Source organism: Aythya fuligula, chromosome 2 (genome assembly GCF_009819795.1).
Source record: "Aythya fuligula isolate bAytFul2 chromosome 2, bAytFul2.pri, whole genome shotgun sequence".
Classification (NCBI taxonomy): domain Eukaryota; kingdom Metazoa; phylum Chordata; class Aves; order Anseriformes; family Anatidae; genus Aythya; species Aythya fuligula.
Window position 1 is genome coordinate 7,347,590 of NC_045560.1, and position 14,537 is coordinate 7,362,126.

The window sequence follows — 14,537 nt, forward strand, 5'->3', positions numbered from 1 at the left end:
AACACAAAGAAAGTTCACATTTCCAGAACTTTGCCAAGATGCTTTTTTTTTAAAATTTTGATGAGGCACACTCAGGTCAAGGCTCTCAGGAGTGACACAGAGTCCCCACATCACTCAGGATATATCAGATCACAACCCCAGATCACAGAGGATGTACAGATCATGGTCAACACCTTCATCATTACCAACGAGCAGCCAGGAGACTGGAGACCTGGTGCTGTGTTCCTGGTGAGCAAGCCCTTGCACTCTGCTCTAGCAGCTTTCTTTTAAATGATTTTAAGGTTTGACTCCATACATAGTGTGCCACTTGTGTTATAAAACCATGGGAGAGGTGAATCTTACAACCAAAAATACAAATTGCAACCTCTTTGCTAGATCGAAACCAGAACTGGCAGCCTAAAGCTCACTTTAATCACCGTTGCTAGTAACTGAGAGTGAAGAACGGACTCTGAAAACCCTCTTCTGTCTGGCTCTGCCAATCACCATCATTGCTGCCATCTTGTCTGGCAAAAGCTTTGGCTACTCTTAACCAAGCTCTAAGAATAAACAGTCACAGCATGTTGCTGCAGTGCATTGTCAATTCGTTAGCAGACTGAACACATCACTGTTAAACTCCCTACCAGTCCTGTGTGCATGTGGAAAAGCGAAACAGATCTACTAACTTCCTCCTAAGATGCTTAAGAGCTCTTTGGAAGAGGAACAAACATATCTAACCCTTACTGCTGGGTTTAATCAATTGAGTTTGCATGAGAAGAACATCTTCCTTGTGGAAAAGACCTACCCAGTTAAGCAAGGATTCTCATAGGAGTTAGCAATCCTGGTTACAACTGGCACTGTAGGAAAATAACACAGTAATGACGTGCTCCTACCACCTCCAGGTGCAGGGAACAAAGCAGGGCTGTAGCAAACTGATGGAAATAGCACAGGTGCTCTCAGACGCTGCTCTCATCACCAGCTCCTCTGCAATACTAGCCAGAAGGGAAGATCTGACTGCTGCTAGCTCGATAATTAGCAAATTTAGGAAGGTCTCCATCAATCAGATGGAATCTGGCTCTGTCAGACATGTGGATGCTATTGTGGAAGTAACTGTCTCCCACATGGTCACAGCAAAAGAGTTAAGAAAAATTGCACTGGAACTGATCAATGTTGGCAGATGACTTCAGCCGCTGGCTCTCCAACTACAACAAACAGCTCCGTCTGGACACAATTTTGGCCTGAAATCTTAACGGTAGAGAGACAATTGTTGAGAACATTCCTACGGCCAGAAAACACTGTCCTTTTAGACTCTCATATAAAATGGGAAAGACAGGAGGTTATCCACTGAAGCTGTTGCAAGTAATTCATTTATTTCCTAATAACCACCCCTTTATAATTTATTTCTGCATGGAAAGAAGAGGAAATGATGAAGTTTTACAACTTTGCTTATTCATAAAGAACTTAAAAAAATCCTTTCCATTTTGGAAAAAGACAATATTATATTAACATCAAGTTTCAGCAGTTTAAAAACCTTCCTTATGCTACCATAATATATAAACTTTAATGATTTTAATTACGCAGTTTGAGATGCCAACAAAGACTTCAGAATCTGTGCTTCATGAAAGAAAGCTGGGGTGAGAAAATGTGTGACTGTATTTTCTTGTAGTGCTGGAATCAATGGAATATAGAACTTGAAACACTCCATTTCCAGTAGTTTCCCCTTAAGGGGAAGTTAACCTTTGTATTCTCCATTACTCACAATTTCATCTGTATAACAATCAATGTTTAATTATAATGTAGCCTTTTGCTTTTCATTTAGCAGATTTTCAGTGAGTAACGATCACAAATAAGTGATCTTTCTGCAAAAGACTCTCTGGGCATTGGAAGCTGTACTAGTGTGTGTCAACATTTTTAGATGGAGAAAGACAGTGAAGATGAGCTGAAACAACTCACAAATTAACCAATATAAACAAGATACAAAAACAGTTTTTTAAAAGTTCAGAATAGTAAGACACCTCCAGCTAACAGCATATACAAGACACAAAGGAAAAAAAAAAAGCGGAGCAGACAGTAAGGTTTTTGTTTTTAATTGCTCCTTTGTGTGAAGCTGCCCTTTCAGCAGCATGTATAACCCTCTGGCTACTTGCAAAACTCCCAATATTATCTCCAGCAAAGCTTTGCAATGGAAAGCAAAACCAGAAGATCGCCTAGGGACTACAAACTGTACCTTGAAAGGGCACTCATGTTCAGAAAGGGCATGGTGAACCACGAGGAGGAGAGGAGATGGGTAACCTAAAATAATCTAAAACACTGAAGATAGAAGCTGGATGATACTCATCCAACTAACACTCAGAACACTACTAAAAATGCCTTTTAATCAAAGGGGTTTTTTTGCATTCTCCTATAAAGGATCTGTATGAGCATTCTTAGATGAATTCATTTTCATGAATTTTACAGACATGGATGTTACAGTCAAGGAATTTCAGATTTTGTATTAAGTTCCAGTTGCCACGCCATCCACTGCTCTTGCTGCAACAAGTAAAGCCCTGGAGCTAGACGTCACTGATTATAAATGTAACTCAACCTCACAAGAGCACTTGATGTACAGAATGCTGGAAAATACATCAGTCTGCACTCCAGAAGTGTGGAAGAGCCCCATTTACAACAAAAACAAACTACGGGATTATCACTAACTTTAGCTTTGTATACCTTGAGGTCCCAGTTTTGCCTGAGCTGGAGTGGAGGTTGAGCTACGAAGTGGGTCTGATGAAGGATCCAGGAAATTGGTGGTCAGATTTGTTTTACATGAGAGTGGAAGTGATTCTTCAGGCAAATTATCGAGGCTCATCTTGTTTTGTCTACTGGTATCTAGTAGATCCTTCCCAAAGAAAGCTTCCTGCAAAGAGGGCAAAATGATTCAATATAGGAAGAACAGTCTATCTACTGAAAAGATTACACACCCAGCAACGTTAAAATGAAAACCCCAATGATTACTAGGAAAGTAAAATTACAGTCTCAGTCCCATACCTTTCCAGGTATAATATCTTCTCCAGGCTATGAGGTGTGGATACAGCTGATACATAGCTTACCTGAGGTAGCTACATAACTCCCTTAAATTCACATCTTAAATTATATAGAAAAACTTCTGTCTTCTTATGTATGTACAGCATAGACAGTGTACCAATACAGTGCTATTGAAAAAACATATGAATCTCAAAGAAGCTATTCAGTATTTCTTCTTGCACAAAAAATGAGAGCTTAAGGGGAAAGCTACTGAACAACTTGATTAAAGCCATGAAAAAGTTGATGAAAATACTCAAGCTCACTGTGGTCCGAGTTCTAGAATGATTAAATGCTGCATTGCAGTTAGTACAAAATCGTCCTAAGGGAGAATTGCAGTAACAAACTACCTAAAGGTGTTTAAAGTACTATTCACAGCCACCACTCACCTAAACCTGACTACTTGAGTAATTTGCCAAGAGCCTATCAAGTTTTATTCATTGCCTAACAACTTTTCCTGTTTTCATGTTGTCTTTAAAACCTCGATTTAGGACATAGCATCTAGAAATAAAGCTACAGACTGATTTTTATTATCAGTTATTCCTATTAATTATTCTGTTCTACATGACTAATATGTGCATTAAGAAAAACCATTTGTTCTTATTAATACAAAGGAAATTTTACTTAAGTATTTTCTTTCCAGTTCACTTCCCCACTTAGGAAATACAAATTATTTTTAGACAGATTGTTCTGCCTCTGTCAATTTTGCTTTCAGTCCTGACACAGTTTATGCCATGAAGTTTGGTAAAGATCTACAAAATAAGGTTTTCATGAAAAAGGTGGCTGAGAAGAAGAGCACACCAAATAATGTTCTCACTGAGAGGAAGATACAAACCAGATGGTTTATAAACCAGGTGAGGATAGGTAAGCTGGTCAATCAGCATTAACATCTTGGTTATTATCCACATTCCTGAAGACCAAGTGTTACCTCTCTTAGCTCTGGGGACATGACGTTAGTAATGGTCAGTAAAAGAGCAGGAATTATCATGGTGGGGAGATGCAGAGCATATAAAAAGATGAATCTATGGAAAAACTTCCCCCTATGAAATCCTGTTCTATAATCTTCTGTAAAGAACAAGTAGTATTCAGAGGAAGTGGAATGATCAAACTAAGACATCTTACACCGCTGAATGTGGTACACAAGATGACAAGCTGAAAATGTCATGTGTCAGTTTACAGAGAAAACAAAGGATTTGTTTTTCCTCTCTCTTAGAACAAGTAGAAGCCTATACACTGAAGAGATTTAACATAATATACAGCTTTCTCTACAAAGTTACAAACATTTCCTACAGAAAACGCATTACATTTGAATGGTAAATTGGGAATCAGAATAGAAATATTTATGGTCTAAATGAATCAACAAACACAAAGGTCAGTTTTAAAAGTGTATTTACTCAGAAAGTATACCAGTAGTTTTACCTGCAAGTAGACAGGAAAGGTTTCTTCAAGTTTATTCTTCTTTTTCCTGTAACGCTTTTTTATTTTCTCGGTACTTTCAGAAGCTGGGGTAGACTCCTCAACTGGAGTGTCTGGCAACTGTTCTGTCCAACCTGAAAGAGTAACATTCGGGCACAAATAAATAAAATGCTCTGACTCTTGCTCAAAAGGTACAGGGCTAGCATGCCTAACACATCTTACTACCTATTTGTGTGCATGAGTTTATTATTCTGAATATCACTGTAGATACACTCTGAAGGTGGCTTTTTATCAGCTGTGAACCTCGTCACCTGGGTCCAGGAAGGCAGAAATGCCATCTGCGATACTAGCCACATCATGATCTTGCCGTACTTCATTAGCTTTAGATAGACCTTTAACTTTTCTATCTAGCCTACCTAGGAATTTGGTCATTTGAGAGAAATTATAGCTGGCATTCAACCAGATATTTGCAAGAGAATTCTACTGAAGTGCTGTCTCTAGAATCAACACTGTTGAGCTACACATTAATCACCCTTCAATTTATAAACTAATTTTTCTCAAAGTGAAGGCACAAACCATTTTTTAAAATCTGAAAAATGACTTGTACAAATAATGAACAGGCCAGAAAAAGAAATCTATAAAGAAGCCCTTCAAGAAAAATTACACATTTATTCAGCTATCATGCACGAAGCTGCAGAGCATTTTTTCCTAACAAGCACAAAAGCACAGTGTGCTAATCAATCATTTAATACTTTATTTTGACAGACCAGTGAAAACAGTAGAGGTAAGAGCTAAACTTTTTAAGTCCTCCACTTCTCCCTTGCCAAAGCTAATTACATTAAGTTAATGGCCTTGGGAAGTTATTTAAGAAACTACATTACGTAGTAAAATTTGCCATGCTTTGTACTACAGTCATCTCTTGTACCACATCCAGAGGGCACCAAGTAAGCTGAGGCTCATCGACCCCATGACCTCTGTGCTGTTCAAGAGTGAGCTTTTGCAGAAAAAGGGAGCGGGACATGACAAGAATAGCAAACAACTCTGTAAGGCTGATGAGCACTGGCAGCTGAGGAGCAGGCTCTCAGCAAGCTAAGATGATTTACAACATACAAAGATATTCTGAGTTATTTTTTTCTTAACAAGCAATTGTGCCTGAGCAAGTAGAGAAACTCAGCTGTTTAATTGAAGAATACTTAAAAATACTGCTTTTAACAATCTGCATTGTACTGGTACGTAGAATGGGTAATTAACTTTTCTCTAACTTATAGGAGAAGATCCCTACATAGAAATTGAAAAACATTAAAGCGAAGTTCTTCAATACTATCTGAAACAAGCTGGTATACCACACTGCAACAATATTTACAAAGCAGAAAAACATAGCTATAACATTAACATACTGAAGAGAAAGCAAGCACTTCTTCTGAACTGGGGACCCAGATACAATACTGGGTTGCAATGGTAACAGAAACATTTGTTGACTTCACAAAGCAGTTCTACAAACACAGGCAAGGATAAAATTATCAGTAATACAAGTTGGTAACTTGTGTTATTTTTTATTGCATTAACCATGAACAACAACAAAAACACACTAAGTTTCTGTCCTTACCTTCATCTCTGCCAGGCAACTGCTCAGAAACAGATCCAGAAGAATCTTTCCTGGAGAGAGATCTTTTAGTCTTCCCCTGCCCTGTACGACTTCTTTGACGTACCATAAATCCACCAATACCTAACAAGAAAGAAAAATTCAGTACATTGATTAAAACTGTGTTTCATAGCAAGAATGAGAGCCAAGATTGTCCTGCAGGTAAATGAGACAACTGCATCTGCAGAGGTCTAAGAAGAAATCTGATATACTTGATGAATTTTCATTTCTTAATTTTGATGCCTCAGTGGGTATGTATGTAATTATCAAAATGGATCAGAATTTTAGGACCTCAATACATCCACAAGAAGATTAAATCACCAAACCTGGCAACTTTCAGATGCTGTTTTTTTCCTCCCTTGGCAAGCTGATGAATTGCTAAAATTAATCAATCTACTAAATGAAACCTATTAAAGAACATTAAAGGGTCATAAGAAACTACAAATTGCTCTGGAGAGCCCACCACTCCAAACGACGGGACTAAAGATGGATGTATCACAAAATAAAAAGATAATTAACAAACATCATACAGCCTGAAACTCCAGAATCCTTCACCAAAGATTGACTGCAGCGTTCCTGGTCCCTTACAGTTGGTGTATAGGTATGTAAATGCATCAGACTCAGGTTTGTTTCATTTTTCAGGGAAATTGTTGGCTGCAGAAAACTAACAGATGGCTGCGCAACTCATGATCCAAAATCACTCTGAGCAAATGAAGCTCTCTCCTCTTGAGGACCCGTCAGTGGAAATAAATGGCTTATTGAAGTGTATTACTTGTACAGAAACAGGAAATCTCTGTTAAGTGCTGTGTGTTTGTACCACGTTCTCATCGTGGAAGGCAAAAGACCCATGGGTATGACCTGCTGAGCGCTGGGCTGGGGCTCTTCCTCGGCGTTTTGGGAAATGACACGGGGAGGGAAAATGGTGGTAGAGATTTGTTTAGCTACTAATAGAGAAGCAAGAGAAATTGGACCATGCTGTAGCTCCCGCTTCCTTTCTCTGTTCTCCTCCCCTGCTATCTTCATAATCAGAGGATATGGCCCATTACAACGAGAAGGATGGGCGTGACTGGCAAAAACAGTATTTGTGACAGCAAAGACTACAATCGGCTTATTATCCACAGTAGTGGGAGGCTGTGTAAGGAAAAACAAAACCAACATGTAACACAGACACCAAGGTATACGGAGGGATGTGATGTAGGGGCTCTTCAAAAAGCCAGACTTTATCTAAGCAGGGCTTATTATCTGGGGTTCAGTATGAGCCCTAATAAATCAGAGCCACTTCCTCCTGAGTCACTCGGGTATCTAGCTTCTTCTGCCTGGAGATAGCTCAAGTGTTTCTGCATCCAGGACACCCAGTTATTCTGCAGTCAGGATAATAAAGAATCAACACCACTGATAAAGCAAAATAAAATAATTCATCCCATAACTGCATTCATTAAAATTCATCTGCAAATGTTTAGTAAATTACTGCTATCAACTAGCTCAGAAATTAAGTAAAATACTGGCAGAAAGTTCTCTGAAGTTCAGATATTGCCAGATGTATGTAAATACATGCACACACACACAAACTGTACTCCCATCAGGTATATAGCAGACGTTTTCCTATTAAGTTAAAAATCATTAAGAAGGTATAGATTTGAACTACAAACTGGTAATTGGCAATGTTTTACTGCAAACGTATGGCTGTGCAGCAACCTTTGGAAAGGTATGTTGGTAAGAGAACTAAAAAAATATTTTAACCATAACAGGAAACAATGCTAAAATCAACAGATAGCTTAGAACAATTCGTAATTCTATTCTTTTTCTATATATTTTTAGTAATACAGAAAAAAGCCTTAAAATAAGTGACACAATAATATAATGTATTCATCCTACCAGGTCTGTATGGTTTTCGCTTTCTTTTCTTAATCCCATCAGCTCCCTCTGCCACTTTGGTATCATCATCTGCAGCCTCCCGTTCTGGGCTGGAATCCGATTTTCCATCACAGTCCATGAGATCACCCTCTGCAGACAAAAATGCAGTGGTAAGTTCAACTGGAGAAGGGAAGGAAGACATTTTTTTCAAGATGTCTACAGCTGAATGATTTCTTTGAAATGGATTGAAAATAACAGATTTTTTTCAGGCAGGTGATAGAGAGCTATGCCCTTTAGACACTTTTGAGAAACCCACCCTAACTGTACCCAATGATCCCGTATATACGTTGATTTCCTGTGAGGTTATGGCTACACAAAACCAGAGAATAAACACTATCGTTGCTATATGTGGATCCTGACATTGTTTTCCCCATAGAAAATCCTTTCAGAATCCTGTGCAGCATGTCCTAAGTCCCTGAGCAAATTCTAACAATACATAGAGGAACATGAATACCATCTACCATGTAAGATATGCTCTGTTTACCTTCCCCTAAATTCTGCTTGGGAAGAGTTTGTTTTTGTTGAGAAGACAGACTGAAAAAATGCAGCCTACACTTGGAAGGTAATATGTAATGACTCTTAGTTTGGAGGGTTCTTGACTTGAAGCTGTGTGACTGACTGAAAGCAGATTTGTTTATTCAGAGGAGTTTGATTTATATAGCAGAAAATTCAGCCCAAGGAATTAGTCAGCCTTGAAGATGAAGACCACAATTCTGAGTTTATATTCTGTGGGAACACGGGGTAGAAACCAGATGTAAAGTACAATGGCATTAAGAAGTCTTCGGTGTTGAAGAGAGACCGAGTTAATTCTGTTCCTGATAGCCCCGAAGAGTCAATACAATAATGACCTTACATCTTCATTTTACTGTAAAGCTTTTGAAACATCTAGACTAAACATACTCTTGTCCCTGGAAAGAGACCAGAATTCAGATTCTCTGCCTTGTACTTTTGTTAGGAGGAGAAACATTGTTTATGAAACATGCCCTGTAGCCTATTTGGTTCTACTGCAGACAGAACTGAACTCTCAAACCACTTCAGCTGCAGTACAACTACAACAACTCTTGCTCTTTTCAGGGCTTGGTCACTGACCTGACTTTTCACAGAATGGTTTGGGTTGGAAGGGACCTTATAGATCATCTCATTCCAAACCCTGCCATGGGCAGGGCCCCCTCCCAGCAGCCCAGGCTGCCCCCAGCCCCATCCAGCCTGGCCTTGGGCACTGCCAGGGATGGGGCAGCCACAGCTCCTCTGGGCAGCCTGGGCCAGGCCTCACCACCCTCACAGTGAAGAATTTCTTCCATGTATCTAATCTAACCCTACCCTCTTTTAGTTTAAAGCCATTCTGCTTTGTCCCATCACTACACTCTGTGACAAAGTGTCCCTTCCCCAACTTTCTTATAAGCCTCCTGAAAGGCCACTGTATGGTCTTTCTGGAGACATCTCCTTGCTCCAGGTAGAACAACCCCAACTCCCTCAGCCTGTCTTTGCAGAAAAGCTGCTCCAGCCTCTGATCATCTTTGTGGCTCTCCTTTGGAGTTGCTCCACCAGGTCCCTGTCCTTATGTTGGGGGTCCCAGACCTGGATGCAGCACTCCAAGTGGGGTCTCAAGAGAAAATGAAGAGGGAGATTCCCCTCCCTCAGCCTTCTGGCCACATTTGTTTTGATGCAGCCAAAGATACGATTGCCTTTCTGAGCTGCAAGTGCACTCTGTCAGCTCATGTCCAATTTTTCATCCACCAGTACCAAGCCCTTCTACACAGGACTGTTCTCCATCCATCCACCTCCCAGTCTGTGCTCATGTCTGGGATTGCCCTGACCCAGGTGCAGCACCTTGCACTTGGCCTCGTTGAACTTCATGAGGTTCACATGGGCCCACTTCTCCAGCCTGCCCAGACCCACCTGGCTGGCATCCCTTCCTTCTATCACATCAACTGCACCACTCCCCTTGGTGCCATCCACATCACTCGTGTTTACCTGGCATTACTACACCATGTCGCACCGATCAAAGCAGTGCCATGGCCATATTCAGCCTGATGCCCCCACAAAAACTTCAGCCATCCAAAGAACTGGCACCAATCCACCCTACAGAGCACACGTAGTTCTGTCTGGAGCTTCCAGGAAACCCAGACCATTTACCACGTGTGTGCTGTGCAGTCAGAGGCACACATGTGAGCGTGCTCTAACTCTTGATGCATAAGACAAGCATCTGTGAAACATGCAAATGTGTTTTTCTTTGGTATGTTCCAGAAATAAACTATTGAATAAATAAAAGATGATCAGAACTAAATTAGAGTCTGTGGCAGCTTTGGTTCTCCCATTCATACTCTCATATTACGTTTATGTTTCTTGCTATAAAATTGAAGAGGGATACCTATAAAAGCCACTAAGTAGATAACAAAGTTAGACTACATTATATAGAATACATGCACACAACTGTAAAAGTAAAGATGATTAACCACTGAAAAAGAGCAGGGGAAGTGGTTAATGCTCTATCTTGATGCCTTTGAACCAAAACTGAAAGCATTTTTGCTTTCAACAACCCACTCGGTGGACTGTATGAAGGCATAATATGAAATTTAAGAGTCAGCGTAACGCTGGAGTAGTCTACCAAACCCTGTGAATTCCAAAAAAAACAAAAGAAAACAAACTACTTAACTGTTTTAAAGGTTATAAACAAATACAGGGAACCTATTATAAAAAAATACACTTCTAGTCAACAGCAGAGGGTTAAGAACATGCTAATCAAACAACAGCAACAATTCTTCTATCAACAAGTTAACATGGAAACTGTGCTGATGGGTAAACTACCCAGTTATCTCAAGTACACTCTCTGTATCTAAAAAAAGCTTCTCCTGACATTTAATCTGATTAACAACAAGGCAATGTTGCATCAACAGAGCGCACTTTAGATTGTGGTGAGGTGGGGTGCCTGTGTTCCACTTGTAACAGACACCTGCATGACTAATGTAATGACTTTCACACCTGCCGTTTCACTAAGCCTCCCCTCAGGCCACGGATTAACACCTCTCCTACCAACATTTTTATCAAGATGTACAGCCAGGCCATGGCAAAGAGGGCAGGAGGGCGGTGCTGCACCACGCCAGTGCCTGAGAATGGGGATTTTAGGTACAAAGAAGCTGGCTGCTCCTACCTATGTGCTTCTTTTCGCTGCCTTATCTTCCACCTTCAGTCTCTTGTGGCCTGGCTGCTGTGCTCACTGAGCTCACTGAGCCCTCAGATGGGACTGAGGACTGCTGGCCCCTAGGACACGCATCCTTGCCCAGACACATGGTGGAAGGAGCTCTCTCAGGAGCTTCTACAATTTACTGAAATCTCATCACTACAGTGTGAGGTGGTTGGTAGGCACATGTTAGCCCAGACCCCTTCATCACTCGCCAACCTCGGATGCTGTACTAACACTCCTCTTTCCTCTACACTAACTTCTGGATTCCCTATCCTCGACACACCACTTGGCAGGGCTCTGCACACACTGTGATTGACTTGAACTACAGCAACACCCCAGAATTCACTTCCAAACCTAAATTCTGTCTTTAAGTCTACTTCAGAAACAAGGACAGACAGAAAGTTCAGTTCATCTGTGCACATACAAGGAAGTATTTTTCCCCTCAGACTCTCAGCTCAGCCCACCTCATTTCTTTCAGAGAAAATGGAATACTCTAAGCCAAGTTTTTTAATTCCTCTTCCTCCTTGATTTCAAATACAAGCTCTACAGTAATCTAGACATCGCTTTGCTGAGCCAGCATTACCACTTTTATATGGTGTTTACACTGTTGATTCCTCAAAATACAGTTGTGCACTGAATGCACAGCATTTCCCCAAATAATCTAAGGGATAGATAAAAAGGCAATTCATATTTCCAGTGTTGTGAGCCTTAGCAAAGTGTTTCCCATGGTATGGATGACACAAGCAGAACCATGATACAAGACATGCCAAAAGTAGGTCGCTACCTCTACTGTCATCCATCTCGCCATCTCTTGAGTGTTCTGACTGGGCATCCGGGGGTGTCTGAAGCACAGCCACACTGTTCTGATTTATAATCTTCAGTTTAAGCTTTGGTTTCGTCCGTTTTCTTCTAGGTACTGTGACAGTGAGGCTCTGTAACTGAGACATGCCGGATTCTGTCAAGCAGACTCCATCCTGCGTGTATGTCTTCGGTGGGTCTATAAAAGTTAAACGATCATAACAGCAATATAAAACTCTTTAATTTTCAAGTCTTAGATCTTCAGGAATAGCACTTTTAAGAGTTAATAATTCACATGTATGGAACTGATTCATGAGCGAGGAAATCACTATAAATAAAACAGAGATCTGATATTGTCTTACACGTTACAGTTAGAGCTTTATGATTTAGAGCCTGATGTCAAATCCAGTAACAATCCATTACGTTGCTACAAAACAACTTACATCCAAAATTTGTTAGACAGATCTATTTGATTATGGAAACTGGTGCCTTGCAGGGTATTTCTGTATCCCTAACACTCGAAAAACCCATGCAAGTCTTAGCTTGGGTCCCTGTTGCTCATTAGCCAAAGCCCTCAGCGTTGCAGTTTCATGTTATTACTCAGCTTTAGCCTCCCAGAACTCTTGGTCCATCAGGCGAGTTATTAGCCCTGGTTTATAGGCAGACAAAAACCAAGTTGTATCGAGTGAGCTGCTCAATATCAATTCATAAACCGTGGGTAGGACCCAAGCTTCCCAAGACCTGCAAGACTGCTACGTCCTCCAGCTGTTACATGCCAACTGAGTCTACGGATCAGCTCTTCCTCCCAGTTCTTAATTGACAACGCAGAAAGGCGCTGCCAGAGGACTGTCTCCATCATCTGCAGCGCCACCTGCAAGTGGAAGCTGGGGAACTTTCAGGGAATTGGCAAATAGCAAAGAGGCTGCAATGCTGCTTCTGCTCTTTGAGGCCAATTAAATAATGACTGGATAACACGGTTTCTGAAAACATATGAACATCGTAACATTTGTTCTCTTTAACCAAAAATATTTTCTGATGTAACATGTCACATCCCAAAACACAGCTGGTTCTGAATGTAGCTCTTCAGAGACGATTGTTCTCTTGTACTGAATTAGAAGAGTGTTCATTTAAAAAATTTCATCTATTTTTTCGTACTGAAGATTGGAGGGCAAAATCTTCTCTCAGAACAACTGTGCAGTATAAAGCAGAACAAAATTCTGATGTGACGGAAGCTATCCTAACATGAGGGAAGCTCTTAGAGATTATCATTACAACAAATGACCTGGGAGTAGGCTTGTCAAGACTGTCAATTCCTTGCACAAAATACACAAATTCAGAGAAGTTGTGTCCTCCTACAGTTTGAGCCTGTAAACATTTGTGTATGTGTTTGACTCAGCCACATGGTTATTTATCACTGCTAATATTAAGGCAAGCAACTAAGTCTGCAGAATCAAAGCATAATTTAAGATTATTATTATTATTATTATTATTATTATTATTATTATTATTATTATTATTATTATTATTATTATTATTATTATTATTATTATTATTATTATTATTATTATTATTATTATAGTGCAGGTATGGCAGGCAAAAAAGAAGAGAAAGAAAAAAAAATGAAAAGCATGCTGTGATAACAGAAGGATGGTTAATGTCGTGTGTTATAAAAACAAAAAGGAAGTTTTGCCTCATATAAAAGTATACCCTTAAAATATGCTAAATGACCAACGATTAAGCATTTACATTCTTTACCTAGTTCTTTTGATTTTGAAATAATCTGAGCTCCAACTGATGAATCACAACAGTCCAAAGAAGGCACTGAAAAATATAAGGAGAATAATTTCAACTTTTAAAAATGGTGACTCGATTTAAACTGAAACTACCAAGTAATTTTCCTTCAAACGGTTCTGTTAAACTCCCTAATTAATAGTATTGGCAACATCTACTAGCACCTTTAAAATAAAGTGCTTTTCTGCGTCACAGAGATGTGACTACAAAAGAAGCCTGGTATCAGCTGAAGTTCTCCAATTCCCTAGAGCCAAGAATGGCACTGGAAATGCTCTGAACTTGATGGTAAATGATCTCCTTCTACTGCTCCGCTGGCATGCACTGGATCTACTGGATTTTAAGGAAATTTCTACACTAGTCATCATGTCCAGGCTTTGCTAAGCTAAGTGTAGGTAACAGGAGGACTCTGTGAACCAGGGACTGTCTCAGGAGTGGATCTCCCGCCAGCTTCCCACACAAGGTTCCAGCTGTGCCTGTGCTGTCAGAGGTCTGACAGAACAGAAATGAGACAGAAAGGAAGGCCAATAGCAAATCTGAGAACAGCTCAGACGTAACTTGTAAGGATATTGACAAATGGAACAGCAGAAACTCGGTTTGAAAATTGCCTTGTGTGCTTCAGGGAAGCACTGCAGTAGTTTGAGTGAACAAATGATGATCAAAATGTCTTCCAGTGCTAGCACGCTACTGCTGCAGGTAGAAATGTTCTTCTGCCTTAATCACAGTAATCCTGTTTCACTAACCTGTGGTGTGTAGACT

At 40.2% G+C, this 14,537-nt stretch overlaps 1 protein-coding gene across 8 annotated transcripts in view; it reads right to left on the bottom strand.

Annotated features, from left to right (window-relative positions):
- Positions 1-14,537, bottom strand: part of KMT2C (lysine methyltransferase 2C) — a 193,244-nt gene that overhangs the window by 43,749 nt on the left and 134,958 nt on the right. For 7 of the 8 annotated variants that reach the window (XM_032181531.1, XM_032181535.1, XM_032181539.1 and 4 more), the window contains 6 exons: positions 13,746-13,811; positions 11,977-12,189; positions 7,970-8,098; positions 6,059-6,178; positions 4,456-4,586; positions 2,686-2,872 (listed from right to left, as the gene is read on the bottom strand). In XM_032181531.1, the coding sequence (XP_032037422.1) occupies positions 2,686-2,872; positions 4,456-4,586; positions 6,059-6,178; positions 7,970-8,098; positions 11,977-12,189; positions 13,746-13,811 (846 nt within the window). The remainder of the gene's footprint in view (positions 1-2,685; positions 2,873-4,455; positions 4,587-6,058; positions 6,179-7,969; positions 8,099-11,976; positions 12,190-13,745; positions 13,812-14,537) is intronic. The other variant, XM_032181538.1, reaches the window with a different exon arrangement.